This window comes from Psammomys obesus, unplaced genomic scaffold, assembly GCF_907164565.1.
Source record: "Psammomys obesus unplaced genomic scaffold, mPsaObe1.curated_primary_1811, whole genome shotgun sequence".
NCBI lineage: Eukaryota > Metazoa > Chordata > Mammalia > Rodentia > Muridae > Psammomys > Psammomys obesus.
The window spans coordinates 49,333,777-49,353,562 of NW_026585895.1; the positions used below are offsets into that span (position 1 = coordinate 49,333,777).

General features: G+C 51.6%; 1 protein-coding gene across 2 annotated transcripts in view; it reads right to left on the bottom strand.

Annotated features, from left to right (window-relative positions):
- Positions 1-4,489: 4,489 nt before the first annotated feature.
- Ass1 (argininosuccinate synthase 1) overlaps positions 4,490-19,786 on the bottom strand; it is a 46,868-nt gene continuing 31,571 nt past the window's right edge. For both annotated transcript variants that reach the window (XM_055599813.1, XM_055599814.1), the window contains 4 exons: positions 14,268-14,399; positions 9,755-9,911; positions 6,011-6,076; positions 4,490-4,783 (listed from right to left, as the gene is read on the bottom strand). In XM_055599813.1, coding sequence (XP_055455788.1) covers positions 4,738-4,783; positions 6,011-6,076; positions 9,755-9,911; positions 14,268-14,399 — 401 coding nt within the window. In that variant the 3' untranslated portion in view covers positions 4,490-4,737. The remainder of the gene's footprint in view (positions 4,784-6,010; positions 6,077-9,754; positions 9,912-14,267; positions 14,400-19,786) is intronic.

Here is a 19,786-nt window from a genome sequence, read left to right on the forward strand (position 1 = left end):
ACCTGCAGAGCCCTCCACAGCTGGGAAGATTAGTCTCTTCCACTAGACAACACCCATTACCCTGTTCCAATAGCCATCACTTCCGCTAGGAGAGCTTCAGATGAGATATCGATTGCTCTGACCCCAGGCGAGCCCTTTCCCCAGCCTGAGAGGCCTGCAGATCAGCTCTGTGCCTGGCCACTCCAGCCTCAAGGCCCTGGGGCCTGCTGCTCAGAGCTGCGCAGAGCGGAGCTGGGTCCTGGGTGGAGCTGATTGGCTGTGCTGGTGGACTGGCCTGTGCTGGTCAGGCTCTGTGCTGTTTTCTCTCCCTCGCTTCCTTCTTCTCCCTTTTCTCTTTCATTCCTCCTTCCTACTCTCTCTCTCTTTTCTTTCTTCTGTTTAATTGTTCCTTATCTCTTACCTTCCATCCTTTCTTTCTTTCCTTCTTCCCTCCTTCTTCTCTCTTTCTACCATTTTCCTCTCTCACCCTCCCTCATTTCTCTCCCTCCCTCCCTTCCTTCCTTTCCTTCTTTCCCCCCTCCTCTCTCTCTTTCCCCCCTTCCTCCTTTTCAGTCTCAGGCTGGCTTCAAACTTGCTGTGCAACCAAAATGGTCTTAAAGTCTTGATCCCCCTGCCTCTACCTTCCCAGTGCTAGAGTCAGCAATGTGCACCTGTTTGTGCAGGGCTAGGGTAGAACCCAGGATGTGCTAGGCAAGCTCTGTAGGGTGAGCAAGAGCTCAGGCCTCCATGTGCTCCATGGGCCTCCATGGGTTTTTGGTCTGCTGTTGGAGTCCTTGGCCAACAGGGAGGGAAGACAGCCTGGTGCCATTACTTGGGTGGCAGAGGGTGTGAGGAATCTCGTCTTTTAGAGTATCACAAACACACCAACCAGGCCTGCCTAGGGTTGGTGGCTCCTGATTTTAATTACAAGGCTTCCAGTCAAAATCCAGGCACTGACCCTGAGGACAGGATGCTCAGGAACATGGCCCTTGGAACCATCAGGCTCTTGAGGACTGGACTGTTTGCCTCTCATTGCTTGCCTGCCCCACCCCTGCACAGGGCTGGCATGTGGCCCACGTGTGAGTGACCACCCAAATTCATTTTCTAGTACAGCTGAGGAGAGCAGAGGCAGGCATGGTCTCCTTCCTTTCTCCCTCTCTCCCTCCCTCCGTCCCTTCCTTCCTTCACCCAGCCCAGCACATTAATCCACTAATTCACAGAGCCCTGAAGCCGTATTTGATAAGCGAGAGACCCTGCCGTGGGAATGCTGGGCTCTGCTCGCTGTCCCACCTGCCCCGGGGGCCCCTCTGCATTTCTGAAAGGAAAAAAGCATTTTCCTTTTATTCCCTTTCTTTAATCAGTTGGGTTCAAAAATAGTTCATGGCACCAGGGAGCCCACGGGGACCTGGAAAGGTCCTGGGTGCAGATTCCACAGCTGTCCCATCCTATGCTGTGGCTGAACACACACATCACACATACACAGGTGCATACACACTCATGAGTGTACACACAAGCATAAACACACACCACACAATTGAAAATAAGGTAAATCTTTTAAAAATAAAATGAAACTGGATGTGGTGGAACATACCTTTAATCCCAGCACTAGGGAGGCAGAGGCAGGTGGATCTGTGAGTTCAAGGCCAGCCTGGTCTTCAAAGTGAGTCCAGGACATCCAGGGCTCTGCTACACAGAGAAACCCTGTCTCAAAAAAAAAAAGTTAGGGGTAATAATTTTTTTTTTTGTTTTGTTTTTCAAGACAGGGTTTCTCTGTGTAGCCTTGGCTGTCCTAGACTCTCTTTGTAGACCAGGCTGGCCTCAAACTCACAGAGATCCACCTGCCTCTGCCTCCCTAGTGCTGGGATTATAGGTGTGCACCACAGTGCCCAGCTTAGAGCCAATAAATTTAACAGAAGATATGTGAGACTTGCACTCTGAAAAGGTTGAAGTATTAAAGAGAGTTTAAAAACAGAAATGAAGTATACCATGTTCATGGATTGAGAAACATACAAAGATGGCAGCTGTCCCCAGATGGACCCACTGTTTGAATGCAATGCCACCCAAAATCTCACTACAGTTTTTGAAGAAATTGCTCGTATATTTTTAACATATATATGGAAAGGCTAAGGATATGGACTAATAAAAAAAATCTTGACAAATAAGAATGAGGTTGGAGCTGTATGCTTTCTGACCTCAGGCTTCACCATAAAACTACAAAAACTCAAGACTGTTTTTGTCAAGGATGGCAACATAAATCAGTAAAAAAAAACCAAAACAGAATCCAAAAATGGACCCATGGCCAGGGTACTGATTACTTTTTGGTTTTGATTTTTGAGACAGGGCTTTTCTGGCTGTCCTTGAACTTGGTCTGTAGATCAGGCTGGCCCTGAACTCCAACATCTGTCTGCCTTTGCCTCCAGGAGCACCGGGATGACAGGTGTCTGCCACACCTTCCTGCTGATTGATTTCTGACAAAGGTGGTTTGACAGTTTTTGCTGTGTTGCAGTCTGGCCTTGAATTTAAGATTGTACTATGCCTGCCTCCCAAGTCCTGAGTTTATAGACCCGTGTCACCATGTTTGAGAAGGGCAGATTTTATTTTTAATTAATTCGTTTGTTGTTATGTATGTGTGCCTGCTTGTCTGTATATGTTCTGGGGGGGGGGGGGGCTGGGTATGTAGCTCAGTGGTACAGTTCAGTGTGTAGGAGATCCTAAATTCAGTGCCCAGCCACCTTAGAAACGTCTCTATCTTTTAAGTAAATAACTGCAAAAAAAAAAATTATAAGATAGAATAAATGTGATGGAAAAAGGAAGAGGGGAAATGTAAGCATCGTTTGTGAGTGGGTGATGGGTCAACTTAGCACCTAAACATACAAGGACAGGAGTGAGCTGGGCTCTGGTCCCTGGTGAGCAGTCTTTGGCAAGTCCTTCTCTCTGCCTTGTAGGTGCAGAGTAGAGATGAGGGTATCTAGCTCACGCTGCTGTGGCAACGCAGTGTTGAGCGACCTGGCTGTACCTGGATTGCAGGCCTGGACCAGCTCACCTCGCTGGGGACTTGTAGAGGTGATGCATGGCGGTGACGGGAGCACTCACTATTAATGTGGGCATCTGCAACCAAACAAGTTTGAAAGGAACCCTAGTGGACAAAGGCAGCAGTGTGGAGGTTCCCGAGGTCCAGAACCAGGCTGGCCTCAGGGCAGCTGGCGTTTGAGATGGCTCTGTGGGTAAAGGCACCCGCTGCAGAGCCCGATGGGCTGAGTTTGATCAACCCCTGCAGGTTGTCTTCTGACCGCCACACGCACCCTGCAACACGAGTCCGGCCCCTCCCAACAATTAAATGCGAAACTTTAAACAAGCAAAAACTCCCTCGAAGGATGAGGAGACACCGGGGTGACGGATAGCCTGGAGCAGGAAGTTCCAGCAGCCCCATGGATACTCCTGCCTCTGCCTCCTGGGTGCTGGGATGACACGCTTTTTAGTGGGCGTCTGGGCTCAGACCCCCACCTACACAAGCACTCCATGCATGGGAGTCATCTTCCCCAACTCCTCTCTCCCTGCATTTTCTTTCTTAAAAGAATTATATTTATTTATTTATTATATATACACAGTGTTCTGCCTGCATGTGTGACTCTGGTGCCAGAAGAGGGCACCAGATCTCATTCTAGATGGTTGTGAGCCACATGTGGTTGCTGGGAATTGAACTCAGGACCTCTGGAAGAGCAAGCAGTGCTCTTAACCTCTGAGCCCTCTCCCCAGCCCCTGCTCACTGCATTTTCCTAGCACCCCAGGATACCTACGGTGACTTGTCTTCACTTCTGACCAGGTGTCTGGCCACTTTGGGGCTGTGGCTTATGAGCTAGCTCTCTAGAGAACCCCACGCTGGGTTCCACAAAGGCCTTTTAAACTCTGCACTCTCCTCTTCCCTGGCGTCTCTCTGGCTTAGGCTTAGCTTACCCTGAGGTCACTGAGCTGTGCATGTAACGTGGTCACATACAGGAGTTTCAAGTGAAGAGGGACATGTTCTCAAATGTACCAATTAAAGCAAAGGGGAAAGAACCTCAGAGGGCCTGGGTGATGTCTGCCTCAGGAGGGTAGGCTTGGGCTCCTGTTTTGTTGGTTTTTTTTTCTGGAAATGAGAGGAGATCCACCTCCACCCGCCAGAGATAAGCAGGGGACCGCCACCATACTTAGAAAATACGAAACTTGAATGTGTGTGAAGAGATGGCTCAGGGTTTAGGAGCTTAAGGGTGTTTGCAGCTCTACCAAAGGACCAAATTTGGTTCTCAGCACCCATTTCTGATGGCTCACAATGGCCTGTAACCCCAGCACCAGGAGACCTCATGCTTCAGGGTTCTGTGGGCACATGGACTCATGTGTACCCCCATGTAACATATATATAATATATACACTATATACACATATATACGGTATGATACACTGTTTAAAGGAAAACACAAAGGTTAGGCTAGGCACGACTACAGAAGCACATGCACAGAGACAGAGAAAAGACTAATGTAACTTCTTTTAATTGTCATTTTACGCTCTCTGCAGCTGCCCCCCGCCCTCCCCTCCCCCTCGATGACCACTTTTGTAGGCTCTAGGAGACCAGGGAACAAAGCCCAGGGAGAAGGGGGAGAGCAGCCGCAGCCCCCGTCAGGTGGCGGGAGAACAAGCCGCAATTACAAATTTATCACAACAATTAATGCTGAAGCCTAGGAGAGCTGCAGAGTGGGGAGGCCCGCTCCTCTTTGTCAGGGTCTATTTGGTGGTGACCTTGCTCTGAAGGCGATGGTATTCCTTCAGCCTGTAAACCAGATGGAAAACAAAGAAAAATGTAATTTCACAATAACAACATGCGCTCCGTTCAATTAATTCAGGCAGGATGGGGGCGGTGGGGGCAGCTGTTTGTTAAGATGTGCGTGAAGTTGTCTTTTTCCTCAGTCCCCTTTCCTGCCCCAGCCTCCCCTGGCTCCTCCAATCAGGATAATGTCATTAATTCATCAGAGGGGAAAACATTGTTTGTCATTGTTGGAGATAAAGCATTTAACAGGCAATAGGAGAAATGAAGAGGCCATTATGTTCGGGGACATTTCAAAAGGTTTCTGGGGTTATAAGCCACAGACAAGCAGGAGGCAGGAGGTGAGGGGCCTCAGAGGTCTGGCTGTAGAAGGGGCTCTGCAGACCTGGGGCGTCCCTAGGGAACCCAAGGTGAATCTCCAGAGCAAGGGAGGCCACCTCTGTCTTCCCGACACAGCTCAGGAGTTGTCAACGGAAAACCCAGAGTTGGTCTCCCCAGCTTGGCACCACAACTCTTCCCTGCGTGAGTCCAGGAAAGTTTCTTAACCATTCTGCGCCTGTGTTTGGGGAAACTTCCAATCTCTGGAAGAATTAAGACTCAGTTTGATCCGTGGGGCCGACATGGTAGAAGCTAGGAACAGACCTTCAAAAGTGTCCTCTGACTTCCATATACAAAAACATACAATTATTTTTTTTAGGTATTAAACTAGAAAAGAGCCCGGGAGCAACTTGGCCATGGCGGGTGCTGTAATGAATGACTTGTCTTTTGAGCATACAGCCTGGACACCTTTAGCTGAGCTTGATCCCACACCTCACACCTTGGGTCTTGGGAAAGCGTCTAAGTCCCCCAGGTCAAAGCAAGTTCAGGCACTGCATCTGCTCCCTAGGCCTCAGTGACTTGCTGTCTGGACCTCCCTCTAGCTCCCAAACAGTGGCATATAGAGTCTATTGCCCCTCAGGCCGTTCCCTAAACTGGTCCTTCTAGTCAAGGAGCCTAGCATCCTCATGGCTGGAGGCATTAGGGCCATCCTTGGAGCCCAGGGCAGGATTCAGGGGGTCTGGACCTCAGATTCTGTTGGTTCTCAGACTCTGCTGAGAGCGGGAGCCGCCTAGGTGCTGAGGAACTCTAGAAGAATGGATGGGAACGTGGTGTGTGAAAGGCCAGCATCTCATTAGACCTCTGCTTCCGGTAGCTGGAGGCCTCTGATGATCAGCACCACCCACAGTCTCTCACCTGAGTGAGTTGATATTGATGAAGCCAGTAGCGTCAATGGGCTCGTAATCGCCCTGCACGTTCATGCTGCAGGGAAAGAGCAGAGCTTAGTGATGCGGGGCCACGCCCCCTCCTCCCCAAGCCACAAGTAAATATTGGATGTTGAGGGCAGGTTTAGCCTTTGGCTCTACTGAGGACCTCAGTTTACAAGTAGCTGGAAGAATTCACAGGGCCAGAGTTAGCTGAGCTGGGACCCAACCTGGAGCCTCTACCTGCCTCCTGAGACTTACACGCATGATAGAGGCTTCCGAGGTGCTACCCGGACATCAGCTGGCAGCACAGTGCCTGGCCCAGGAGTACAGGGCTCCCGGCAGTGAACAGCAGTGGCTCTCTCATTGTCAAGGGTGTGAAGGCACAGAGCTGGAACATGGCAAGTGCCTGCTGTCACTGACATCCCACTGTCATTCATTCATTCATTCATTCATTCATTCATTCATTCATTCATTCATTCATGGGTTTATTACACACTCTTGAGCCATCTGGGCCGGGGCAGAGGAAGCAAGAGTGAAAAGCAGGTGGGAAGGACCTGCCACCATGTGACTGAGGCCATGCCCCTGGTCTTCTGAGAATGCCTGCACCACCCCTGTTTGGTGACCGTGGGGAACGAACCCAGGGCTTTGAACATCTGAGGTAAGTGTTATACCCCTGAGCCACACCTTCAGCTCTACTGTGGAACCAGGAATGGCGGCATTCACCTACAACCCTCGCCCCAGGGTTGAGAGGTGAGAACTCCCGAGCTGCATAAAGCTCTGTCTCTTCACCCTTATCTTCCCTAAAAAACAAGTGGAGTCTCTGTATGTGTCCCACGGGGGGTGGGGTGGGGGGGCATGCTCTGACCTTGCTGTTTTTTCGGTCCTAAAGTCACTCTATGCTACGCCTTCCATGACCTCTCTCCTGTTTTTCCCCTTCTTCACCAGAGTTCCCAGGGTTTGGGTTCCCGACGACAGTAGGATCTGCCCAGTGAGCAGCATGCTCCCTCCTGGGGAGACGCTGCAGGCTTGCTTCAGTGTGCCTTTATGGTTAGGAAAGGCTGCTCTGGACTACAGTACCAACTAGTGCAATCATATTCAACACACCTCGCTTGATTGGGTGCATTTGTGGGTGCTGGGGACACTCACGGCTCTACGTCCCTTGCTCCTTACTTCCTGTCAAGGAGGCTCTGGAAGCAGAGCCCCCCTCTGAAGCCCTCGCTTTTAGAAGAGCCCATGCGCTCAGTCCTGACAGCAGGCTGGCAGCTGAGCCCTCCCCTCACCTGGGCCATAGGGCCCTCCTTTCCTTCCACCTCCAAGTCTCCCAAGTCAAAACAAACTGCACACCATAATCCTAGCACTTTGGAGATGGAGGCTGAAGTACATGAGTTCAAGGTCATCCTCATATTGCATCTGAGGAGAGCCTGGGCTACATGAGACCTTGTTTAAAAAACAAACAAATAAACAAACAAACAAACAAACAAAAAAACTCCCAACAAAATCTGCCCCCTTCTGTTTCCCAGACAAGGTGGATAAACAGCTCCAGGAGACCCTCAGAGAGGACCCCATCAAGGACAGACATGCCCCATGAGGCTGCCCAGAGTCCCAGGAGGATCTTGTTTGAGAACAGAAAACCTCTTTTTCAAATAGTGCTTTGGTGGTGGGGGGGGGGGTGTGGAAACAGAGTTTACAATGATTTTTTTTTTTTACCTCCTCTGACGGTCTACAGAAAAACCTCTGTGCTTTTATTTTTGCTCATTCGAGTGGCTCTGACCTGCTCTATAATTACATTACTTTCTACCTACTGCGCCCGGCATTTCCAGCTCTGCTACCTCTCGCCGCTTCCTCGCTGGTCCCTGTGACGCTGTCACTCAAGGGCTTTCAAGTCAGCGATGTAGAAATCAAAAAGAAAAGGGAAATGGTCGGAGACACAGTGAGAATAAGTGCCTCTGCTTTTTTCTCCTTTTTCCCCCCCTTTCCCTTTTTACTTTATTCATTTAATCTCCCCGAGTGAGACTGTAAGGTTTAATGAAGGGTTGGGCAGATTATTAGAGGCTGTTCATTTGGAGGGGGAGGGGAGAAAGAGCCAGAGAGAGAAAGAGAGAAGATAATTTGACATTTACCCCGACTGATCTAAACTGATTCGGTTATATTTATGGCTTATAAAGTGTTTAGAAAGATTGAAGTGGGGGGAAGAAACTCAACATGGCAGAGAGAAGGGAAGGAGAAAAATAATATTGAATGCCAAACAAAACTCGTACTTTAATTCCAACTGGTCCCTGGGAGGGCAGGGCAGGCCTCAGCCTGAGCCAGCTGGGCTAGGGTCCTTATCCTTGCCTATCTCTGTGGGTTTATCCCCACCCACAGCCTGGTCAAGTGACCCCCAGAGGAGACGGCTGGTCTTCTCAGGGCAGGCTGCCCTCAGTCACAAACAAGCAAACCCTGTGTGGCTTGCATCTCCCAAGTCAAAACAAACTCAGGCATGGATACAGATGACGGTTTAGGCAGCGGCATCTTAGCCAGCTCCCTGTCTGTCACAGGTTCCCCCTGTCCATCACCCTCTGCTTGGTCCTCCCAGAAGGAAGTTTCTACAGGCTTCACTTGGGTTCCCTGCATATCACCTTCTGCCCTAGGTTGCCTCTTCTGTCCATGACTTCAAGAACAGACTTGAGACCCTCCAATGTCACCCCATTCTGCACTCAGTGTCTAAAAGCAGACAAAATGGTTCTGGGCTGGCTGTCTCAGAGATACTTACACTTATGTCTGAGGCTCCCTCAACACTTATTGCCTTACAGCTGGGGTATGGATCCCTGGCAGAGCACTTTCTTGCCTAGTGAGTATGAAGCCCTGAGTTCTATCAACACCATTGAGGGAAAACACTGCTGCCCCTCCACTCATGACCCCTCAACCCCAGGATGTTCCTGCACCCTGACATCTCCCTTCACATCCAGTGTAACTCCCAAGGATGGGTTGACTACATCTGCTTTTCTGAGATCACCAACCCAGTCCAGCCTGCCAGCACCGCTCACCCCTGCCAGTGTCCACTCTCACCAGTGGGCCCTTCTTCAGAGCAGCCTGCCACAAGGACCTGAAGATCTGATCCTGCCCTTCTTACAATATGACTCAGTCTCCACAGCCTGGCTTCTTAGTGCTCTCTCTCCCCAATGACCTTGTATGTCTGGGTTCTTCCAAGCCTTTCCTGGGCCCAGAATCAAAGCTGCTGCCCCTGGAATCCACCAAACCCTCTAGGTGACTCCTGTCAAGGAAACTGCTCCACAGCCTAACTTTTATACCCAGCCAGACTATCTTCCTCCTTTTCCAATTCTGCAAGTTTTCCTAAGTCCACGTTTCAACTTGTCTACTTTCTGCCTCCACCTTTTCTTTGAAATAGTCTCATGTGGCCCAGATTGGTGTTACTATGCATCAGAAGATGACATTGAACTTCTGATCCTCCTGAGTGCTACAATCATGTGCTCTACCACACCTGTTTTATGGAGTGCTGGAGCTGGAACCCAGGGCTCCATGTATGCTAGGCCGGCGCTCTATCAATTGAGTCACATCCCTAGCTCACAGCTATTATTTGATTGATGCCTTTCTCCCTAACTAGCCTGTAGTTTTCATGACATTACCGACATATGTCCATCATTACCATCTCCCTAGCCTCCCATGAGAGCAGCAAAAATGTGTTGAAAAGCTGCCCAGACAAGACCAGATGGGCGGAGGCAGGGGAACCTACCTCACTAGCTCTTCGTTGTACAGTGAGAGCGGAGACTCCCGGCCGAGGATGTACACCTGGCCCTTGAAGACAGACACCTGCACCTTCCCTTCTACCCGCTCCTGGGACTTGTCGATGCAGTGGCGCACAAATTCACACTCAGGGCTGTGCCAGAAACCTGTGGGGAGGAAACAATGAAGGTGTCATGGATGGCTCCTGCTGGGCCTCAGGCAAGGGCACAGGCCTTACTCTGTGTTAACCTGTGATGGGTCTACCTTACTAACTTTTGAGCGTTGGCATTATGTGTCATTGTTAATGACTTGAGGAGCCAACTCTTGTGACCCCATAACCTTGAAGGGATATGTGGGTCAAGAAGTGACCTTCTTGTCACCCAAAGGCATAAAGGTCAGGAGGGGGTAAGCCCTTGCTTCATGCACAGGAGTCACAGGAAGACCCTGGCTCCGACCCATGAGGGGTCCATTTTGCTCAGGAAGATAGGAGACCTTGGATAGGGCTCAGAGGCACATGCCATGAGGCTAAGCAATGAGGGTACCCAGGAAGGTCAGCCTGGTTGTGGTCAGACAGGCCTTGGGGCTCTGTGGTTTTCAGCTGCTTCTCTCTCTGCAAAGAGGGAATAACACAGTGGCACCGAGTGGAGCCCTTGCACCCAACAAGCCCTGGGTATGTGGGGCTGCTCTGAATGGTGTCCTGCCCTGAACTGTTCATTCTGTGCTGTGACCCACAGACTGGGAAGAGGAGGCTCAAGAGAGTGACCCAGTCTGCATGAGGCCTGGATCTGGCCAGGGGTCACTGACTGTCCCCTGTGCTGATAGGCACTTTCCTCTACACGGCCAGAGCGCACTCGATTTGCACATGGTCCTGAAGCTGCCTGGGAAGCACACTGCCTCTTGCTAGAGCCCACTGTCCTTGGGCAGCCAGCCATTCCTTTAGGAGAGAGCAGAAGGGCCCAGGACCAAGGAACAGCAGGTGGCCATGGTCAGGGGGAGGGGCAGCCCAAGCACAAGTTTTTTGAAAGAGTCAGGAAGGTGAGCCTACCTGGGCAGCTGTGGGGCCAGATGGCCTGTGATCGTCTGCCCTGATAAGATGGTAGGTCAGCAGGGCCTGGCTACGGTTAAGAGGCCTGGAGGGGGCACTACGGGGAAGAGGTAGTCTCAAGTGTGTGTGTGTGTGTGTGTGTGTGTGTAGCGCCCTGGCTTGCAGAGTTGGGGAGAGCTAGGCAGGGAGATAAAGTGTTAGATCTCTAGCCTCCATTATCTGGCCATGTTAGTTCACATTCCACTTCTACCTGGACTCAGGATACTCCTCACTGGGACTCCCAGGTTCCCCAGATGTACGGCAAGATAAAATGACTTAACTGCTCTGCAGGGATGTGTGGATTCATTGGGCACTCAACTGTGCTGTTCACACACTATGACCTCTGGCAGCCCTCACTGTATACTGGGAGGCAGCCCAGAGAAGGAAAGAACCTGCCCAAAGTCACACAGCTGGACCACCACAGAACTCAGGTCTGACGAGGTCCTTCTAAACCAGGGACTTTGAAAACACACCACTGGATTCTTTGGGAGGGCGACATCATTATCCTTTCCCCCATCTCTGTGTCCTGCCTGGCCCTCTGCTTTTCTCAGCTGGGATAATTAGTCCATTATGCTCCCAGGCTGGAAGGCAGGTGGAGATGGAGCTAGAGATAGGAAGGGCAGAGATCAGCCAGGAGCCACTGGCTTTATCTTGGCATCTGTCTCTCTAGCCCACAGGGGTCTTTGGCTCAAGTTTCTTTTCCCAGTGGATCCAGCCTGAAGTGGGCCAGTGAGCCTGGTCCCAGGGTATAGGGGAGACCCTGTATGCCCAGGCCTGGGGCGCACAGTGGGTGGGGCTTGGGGCTGAGCTGCAGAGGGCTCCCCTTGCCCAGCATCCAGGGTCTGCTCTGATCTGGGCCAAGTGTCTGTTAAAGTTGTACATTACACCCATTTTCATGTTGAGGAGAGGCAAGGGCCGCCCCCCTCAGGGTCCTGAAGCTGGGTCCTGCCAGGCTGCCTGGAAGAAGAGTCTCCCCAAACCCCATGTAGCCAGGAGGAAAATCTGGAAGTGGGGAGAGTAGAGGGAGATGGCCAGGCGGATTCAGGCACATAGAGACAGGGACAGTGGTCCTGGAAGCCTGAGGAACTAGGGGCAGGACTTCCTCTGTATGCCCCAGCCTCAAAGAAAGGCTAGAAAGGGAAGCGCTGGAGCAGAGAGATGCCAAGCATGCCTTAGGCCTAGCACCCTTGGAATTTACAGTAGGGGTAACTGGGGCTGGGGGAGGAAACAGACTTACCTAAGACCATAAAGCCAACCAGAGGCAAAGCCTCCCAGCCCCCACACTAGAAATCACACCAGGCACTTTCTCTCACTGTTCCAGATGCCAGGTGCATCCACGCCCTTGGCCCTCGGACTGGACTGGCCATTCCTATCTTCAGAGGGGACAGCTGAGGAACAGGGAGGGTGTGCGACAGCACCCAGCTAAGCCAGGTCTACAGTATGTCTCCTTCCAGCCAGGGACCAATCAAGCAACACTCTGGACTGTCAGAGGGCTGCTTTTGACCTTCGTGAACTCCTGGATATCACAGGACTCAGGCAGAGTTAATATTAGCAATAACGACCTGGTCTAAGCCTTGCTCCCTGCCTTGTTCTTCTTTCCACTCCAAGGTTTTGTTTCCTTTGAAAGCTCCTAATCGCTCAGCCTCATTTTGGGATTTGCAGGGCTCATTGCTGGCTGACAGAGCAGGGACTCAACCCAGGTGCTGTGCCTGTAGCCAGGGCTTCCTGTGCATGTTACAGCACCCCTGAATTATTCCTTGCTAGCAGCTTCCCAGGTCCTGTGGGAGCGACTTTTGAAGCCAGCCTGTCTCAGGTTTAACCACTGTCATTTATCAGCCATAAAACCTTTGACCAAGTATCTTTGCCTGGGCCTCAGTTTCCCCACCTCTGTGCAGCTAAGGTTAAGTAATACCCATCAGGTGTCTAGCCCAGTGCCAGCAAGACAGCAGGACAGTGAGAGATGCTGACCCTGTAGGACTCCGGAAGCCCTCTGTCTGTCTTCTGCCTGGCCCAGCCCCCAGGGATGCCTCCTGGGCACTGAGGCCAGGTGCTCTCTGCTCTCTCCCACACCCTGCCATGTCTTAATGTCAATCCCACTTTGTAACCAGAATCCACCTTTTAGCACTGAAGCCCTGCTGGGCCAGTAGGAAGCAATGATATTTAAACACCTGTCTGTACCTGAAGAGGGGGAGATTGAGCCTCAGAGCTGAGAACAATGGCAGCGAGAAAAAATGCCAGCCAACCCTGGGATGAATTCCAGCAGGCCTGGGAGGATGGGGATGGGGACAGTCATAGCCAGAGGGCTCAGCCAGGTGGCTATGACTGACATCTTCCATCTAGACACCCAGACTTCCGGCCCTCAGAGCCGCCAAGGTTGGCTGTAGGCAACAGCCTGTTTGTCAAGAGGCTGCCCGATAGGGTCCTTCAAACTAGGGAGGTGCAAATGTTCTAGACATCAAAAAATGTCTCCTAAAAATGAGTGTGAACAAGTGCTCATCTGTGTGTATGTGTGTGTGTGTGTGTGTGGACTCAGCCCTGTCTTGGTCTTTTTAAAGACAGGGTCTCACTGTGTAGTCCAAGCTTGCCTCGAACTTGTAGAGATTAAGAATGCTAAAATCATAGGCATGTGTCACCATGCCTGTACCAATGTCACTGTTGAGGCTGTGTGAGCCTTCGGGGCTCTGATGAATCCACTCAGCCCTGCCACTGTAGCTCAAACAGCTGTTACAGACCACAGGGACATGAAGGTTGTATATCTTGGAACTATTTATGGATTTGAATTTCATATAATTTCCGTATGTCATGGAAGGTTCCCCCCCCCTTTCCAACCATTTAAAAGTTTTTCGAAATGATTCTTAGCTCACAAGTTGCAGAAAAATGGGCATCAGGCTGGGTCTGACCGGCGACCACGGCTGAGGGCCCTTGGCTGCTGCTGGGTACTCATGTCACCCTCCACTTGGCCCACACTGGAGGTTTGCACGGAGCATCTCCTGTGAACGGACTGACAGGACCCAGTCCAGCAAGGCCCTCACCGCATCTGCTAACCGACTCCCAGCCTGTTTCCTCATCTGTAAAATGGGCTGGAGACCACCTGGAAGATGTGGGAACCATGAAGGTTGTCTGGAGCCCTATATATCTATCTATCTTGCCGAGTACCTGGTCACCGCTGGATTCGGTCTAGCTAACATTGGGAATGATGCATAGTCCTTCTCTGACACTGTAACAGATAGAGCTGAACACCTCTGGAGGCTGGCATGTCCCCCTTGGAATCACAGAAAGGCCAATCCCACTGTCCCTTCCTCTCTCCCTCACCCCTTCCACCTCGACACCTGTAGTTCTGAGTTCTAAAGAGGATGATGGTGGGTGGGGCTAGATGGGAGGAAGGTTTGAGTCCCAGGGGGTTATTGGGACACCAGGGACAGCTGTGGCCTGTACGTACCCGTGTATACGAGCTCTGCGAATTTGAGGCCCAGGCCCTGCTTGATTTTGCGCACCTCCCGATCCATGGTGAAGGCCTCTATGTCTAAATGAGCGTGGTAAAGGATGGTCCCTGCTGGAGTCTCGTAGATACCTAACCATTTTTCCAGGCAGGGGGAAAAAGAGAAAAAAAGAGAGAAACACATGAAACCCAAACTGTCAGCAAATGACAAAAAAAAAAAAAAAAAAAAAATAATGGCTCGTCTGACAGGAGACAAGCCAGTCGGACCCATTCACTCCCAGCTTGCTGCAAAATGCGTCTGTCATTATGTTCATGCTGGGGCCACGACAGTCCACTCTGCGGCTTGTGGAGAAAATGTCTAGATGCCCCCCTTTGAAGAGGCCCTCAGACTCGGGAAAATGACAGGGTTTCCGAGCAGCGCGCCCCCTCCCCAATGCATGCCCACCGGCCTGCAGTTGAAAACCTGTAATTAAACCAACTACGGAGGAGCCCGGGGCCCCAAATATCCCTTCCTCCCTTCCACCAGGGAGTCAGGGGAGGAGGGACGGCTGTGCACACACACACACACACACACACACACACACACACGCACACACACACACACATAAACATGCAAGCACATACAGGCCGTGGGCAGTACTATCCCTCCAGAGATCACTGGGGTTGCTTAGGGTTTGAGCACTAGATCCACTGGACAGACAGGGAAGCTGAGCCCCTGGGAAAAAAAAAAAAAAAAAGGAAATGGAATCCACATCCCTGATGGGTGTGGCCTGCTGTCTTGTGGACTAACTGGTCACAGGGGACAAAGCCCTGTCCAGGTGAGAGGAGCCTGCTCAAGTCCGATCCTGTCATTTCACCTAGTTGACTTATTTGCAATACAACCTGCTTAGCCAGAAGGTCTCCAAAGTGACAGGGTGGCCCTGGCTGAGCTGTGAACCGGAGGAAGGTCCCCTCAGTGGTACCAGCTGTAGCTGAGGCACAGAAGCTCCAAGAGGAAGGACTGTGCCTGTTCCCGTGCCCGGCCCTGGACAAACCCATGTCCACTGCCCTGATGAGGGAAGGACAGGAGCAGTGCCATCCCCATGAATTTGATCCAAAAGCTCCCGTTCTTCCCTCCACGTGACGCAGAATCGGCAGCTTTTCAGTTGACCTGGCAACTCACCACCATCTCTCCACACCAACACTTAAAAAAAGAGACAGCCAGGTGTGGCGGCGCCACCACGCCTTTAATCCCAGCGCTGGGGAGGCAGAGGCAGGTGGGTTTCTCAGTTCCAGGCCAGTCAGGTCTACAGAGTAAGTTCCAGGGCAGCCAGGACTACACAGACAAACAAACAAACCTCAGATGACTGCTCAGGTTGCGCCAGCACTGTTCACAAAAGCCCAAAGCTGAAACCATCCACTGTCTCCTACCTTCAGTTCCTAGAAACTGGACTTAGGTCGTCAGGCTACCACGGCAAGGGTTTATGTGCGCTGAGCCGTCTAGCTGGCTGGGTTTTGATCTTTAAGGCCTTTTAGGACCTGTTCTATCTGTATTCTCGTAGGTGTGGCTTATCTAACGCTCGGCATAAGTGGCTAGAGGCCAAGCACATAGAAACTGCAGCGGGGGTCCTGCGGGGGTGGGGTGGGGGAGGTGACAGGAAGGTCCCTTTGTCACTCCTTGGCACCATTCAGGAGTCCTTAGATCTCTGAACTGGGCCAACAGCCAATTTTACAGGCAGGAAGACTGAGACGAGGAAATAGTGACTTGCCCAAAGGTACCATGCCTCAAAGGGGAAATAGGACCAGTGTCAGGTTGCCTCTCAGGGCCTTTCTCCAGTGAGTCAGCATTCATTAGAATCTAAGAAAGCACCAGGAACAGAGGCTCAGGCAGCATGTGCCATGTAAAATCGAACCCAGGGCTGGGAGACAGAGCCGTGGGTAAAGGGCCAGCCACGCAAACATGAAGAAGAGTTAAGATCCCCAGCTCCCACGGAAAAGCTGGTTCTTGTAACCCTAGCCTTAGTGCTGAATGGGCAGAGACAGAAGGATTCCTGGCGTTCACTTGCTAGCTTGTCTAGCCAAACCAGCAAGCTCCAGGTTCAAAGACAATCTCTTTGAGCATGCACGCACACACCTATCCCATTTTACTTGTGAGGCTGCCATTCTAGGCAATCTCTTCCACCTTCCAGGATCTGCCTTGTAACCCCGATTCCCACCACAGCCCTTCATGTTGTCAAGTCTGTGCACAAGACCCACAGGCCCCATCGCTCCCATAGCAAAGCCCAGAGAGGCAGGAAGTCACACGGAGGCAGAGACTCCAGACCTGAGCAGGCAGGAGCAGGTCCTGGTGGTTCGTGCCTGTAATCCCAGCGCCGGGGAGGTGGAGGCAGGTGGTAGAGGCTGTTAGTTCAAGACCTGCCTGGGTTACAGAACACAACAGTGTCTCACACAACAGCTAGTGAATCATAACCGCAGGGAAGAACAAGGACAGAGAGGTCGGGCACTTGCCTTGCACACACCCTGAGTTCAGTTCTCAGTACTGCAATACCCTCTCCAACAATTCCAGTAACTCTCTGTGCTGGATGTACTGCTCCACACAGCAATCCCAGCACACAGGAGGCTTGGAGGGAGAGGCAGGAGGATCGGGAGGCCAGGGCCAGCTTGCATTACCTGAGATTCTGTCTCAGAAAATCCAACCAAACCAAACATAAAACCCCACAGCAATACAATCCTCAGCAGAGGGTGAAGCCGCTTGGGGCAGGACAGTTCCCCTTCCCAGTGTCTTTTGATGGCCCCAAGTCACTAGGAAAGGCCCAGCAGGCTGTTCAGAAAGACAGACAGATGCAGGGAAGAATCTGCCTCCAAAATGGCAGGGATGAAAATAAGGTTCAAGGCAGGTTCTCAGTCACCCCAGGAACACCAAGAGCACAACAAAGAGATTTGCACAGCCTGTTGGTCACCTCTGGACACAGCCTAGGTGCTCATGCTGACTGAGGTAGCACAGTTCCCATGATACTCCATCTTTGCACAGCCTGGAGAAGCGTGTCCTTACACTGGCTGTAGACAGTGGCAGAGGGCACCCCACGTGCCCTCTCTGTGTTTCTCTCCTTCCTGAGACAGCTGGGGACCCAGCCAAGCTGTCTGTACAGAGCTGGGCTTGGAGCCAGGAGTCCTAACGACATAACGTTGCATCTGGTTTGACTGTGTGGCCTTGGTCCCTCTCCACACCCTCTCTGAGCCCCAGACAGGAGAAAACAGGAATAGGATGAGCTAACTGCGGATTTACATGCTAAGCTCTGACAGGATCCTGAGAGCCAGCATCTAGAGTCACGCCCTGTCCTGGCTCCCAGGAGAAACCTGAGGTGCCTGCAGCATCGCCCCTAGCAGTCAGGGAGGGGAACACAGGTGGTGTGTAGGGTTCTAGAAAAACCCCCTGGTTGCCTGCCAGCTACGGCCCCTAGCAGATGTCCCCTGGGAAAAGAAGGCCAAGGACACGAGCAGCAAAGAGTGGGCTGAAGGGTGGGCAGAGAGGTCTCCTCCAGACCTCTCAGCACCAGCCTCATGGTTGTCAGCAGTTGCCGGAAAGTCACAGGTTTACAGCAAAGTCCCAGCCAGGAGACATCGGCGCAATTAATATTCCTGATCGCATCCCAGGTGGTGTTAGAGTTAATTGTGACTGATCAAAGGCTTGTTTTTAGCTTTTGCTCCTGTGTGCGGGTGTGTTTGTGTGTGTGCTTGGAAGCTCTCCCTTCTCTTGGCAGGGGTAGGGGGTACAGAAGATTTCTGTGTAGTTCTGAAAAAAAAAAAAAATCGGTGACAGAAACCTGATTCTAAAAGACTATGGATTTGGGGCTTTTGACAGTCGGCATACAAACCATCTCGAAAAGAGGGGGAAATGACAGCTGAGCCAGCGCTGCTGTGGAACAGACAACAGACATCTTCAGAGTGACACGCACCGCGGCTCCAAGTGTCTATTTTCATCTCCCCATGTTTACGGGAAAGACAGAGGTGTCAGCGGCCCTGTGTGGAGCAGCTTCAATCACACCCTAATTACCACTAGGAAGGGGGGTGGTGGGAGTGGCTGGGGAGGCCAAGGAGCTGGGGTGGTGGGAGGAGGAGAGTGGACCAAGAGGGAAAGGGTGGGGACTGCACAGCTGCAGCAGCTCAAATTCTTCTCATCAGTTGCCAAGATTGCTGGTGGGCTTGGGCTGAGAAATCTGGTAGAACTGAACAGCCCCTACCAAACCTGCAGGAGGCAGGCTAGGGGCTAGGGTGCTTGGACCCGAGGCTCGGGCATCCAGGGGAAGGAGTTTGGGAAGGTGGATGGGAAGGTGGACAGGATAGATAGATTGACTGGAACCCCAGGGCGTCTTTCTTAGGTACCAGGGCCAAGGCTGGAGGCGGTTGCCATGGTGATGAGAGGCAAGTCAGGGCGGGAGTCTAAGCTATTCTCTAGGCTCTTGTGCCCAGGTGGCCCATCCTGTGGATCAGGTTGGGTCCCTGACCTGCCAGCCCTGTCTTCTGCTTCACAAGTGTCCCCTTGCTGTCCATCTGTAAATGTTCCATGGATGTACAGCTTCTGGGAGGGAGAGCAGGGAGGCTAGATAAAAGGGCAAGCGTGCTACTCTTTTGAAAATGAAGTTCAGGGGGTGAGTGGAAGAAAGAATGGGAAGATGAAAGAAAGAATACAGCTTAGGAAGGGAAGAAAGCTACTGTGGGGAGTTGGGGGACCAGTGTGAAGGGGAGAAAAGGCCAGAGTCGGGAGAAGAGTGTGAATGAGCAGCCATGAAGGGAAGGTCAGAGAAGAGTGGAGGGAGGTAAAGGGCACGCAGAGGCAGGCAGGGACAGACACAGACACAGGTTCCTCCCCGGGCTCCTTCCTGCCTGCCTCCTCCTTCTCCTCCCCACTGATTTCATTTACTTCACTTAATTAGCCCCCCTCTGGAGTTAAAAAGATAATGTGATATCAAGGATGGGAACAGCCACAATACAGCCAAGGCACTCCATCTACAGCCCGAAGTCCTGACCCCGTGGTTCCCCACAAGGCCAGGCCACCCAGATCCAGGGTGAGGATGCTGCCCAACTCCCTAGGGTCCTGCTCCCTAAGAAAAAAGCAGGCTCTTAATGAATGTCAATTACCAGCTTGGTAAAATCAATACATGTCCTCCACACACACCAAGACATTGAAAACCCCAGCTCTGCCCTCAACATAATCAACGATTAACAGTGCTTCTGTCACTGTACATCTAATAAACTCCTCAAGGGGAGTCCATAGTACCCTCATTAATTGTCTGCCTTTGCTTTCTCACACAGAAATGCTTGCAGTGCAGAAATAAAAACAGGATACACTAAAATTACTAAGTGTGAAAACTCCTGGAGAGATCTCCTGGGCTGGCCCTTCCGTTTGAAGGTTGGTGTTTCAGAGATGGAAAGCAGTTTGTCTAAGGTTACACAGCAATTTCTCTCCCAAGACTGTAAAATCCCAAGTTTATATGGACAGCTGCCCAGATACCCGTGCAATGTCTAGGCAGAGCTGAGGA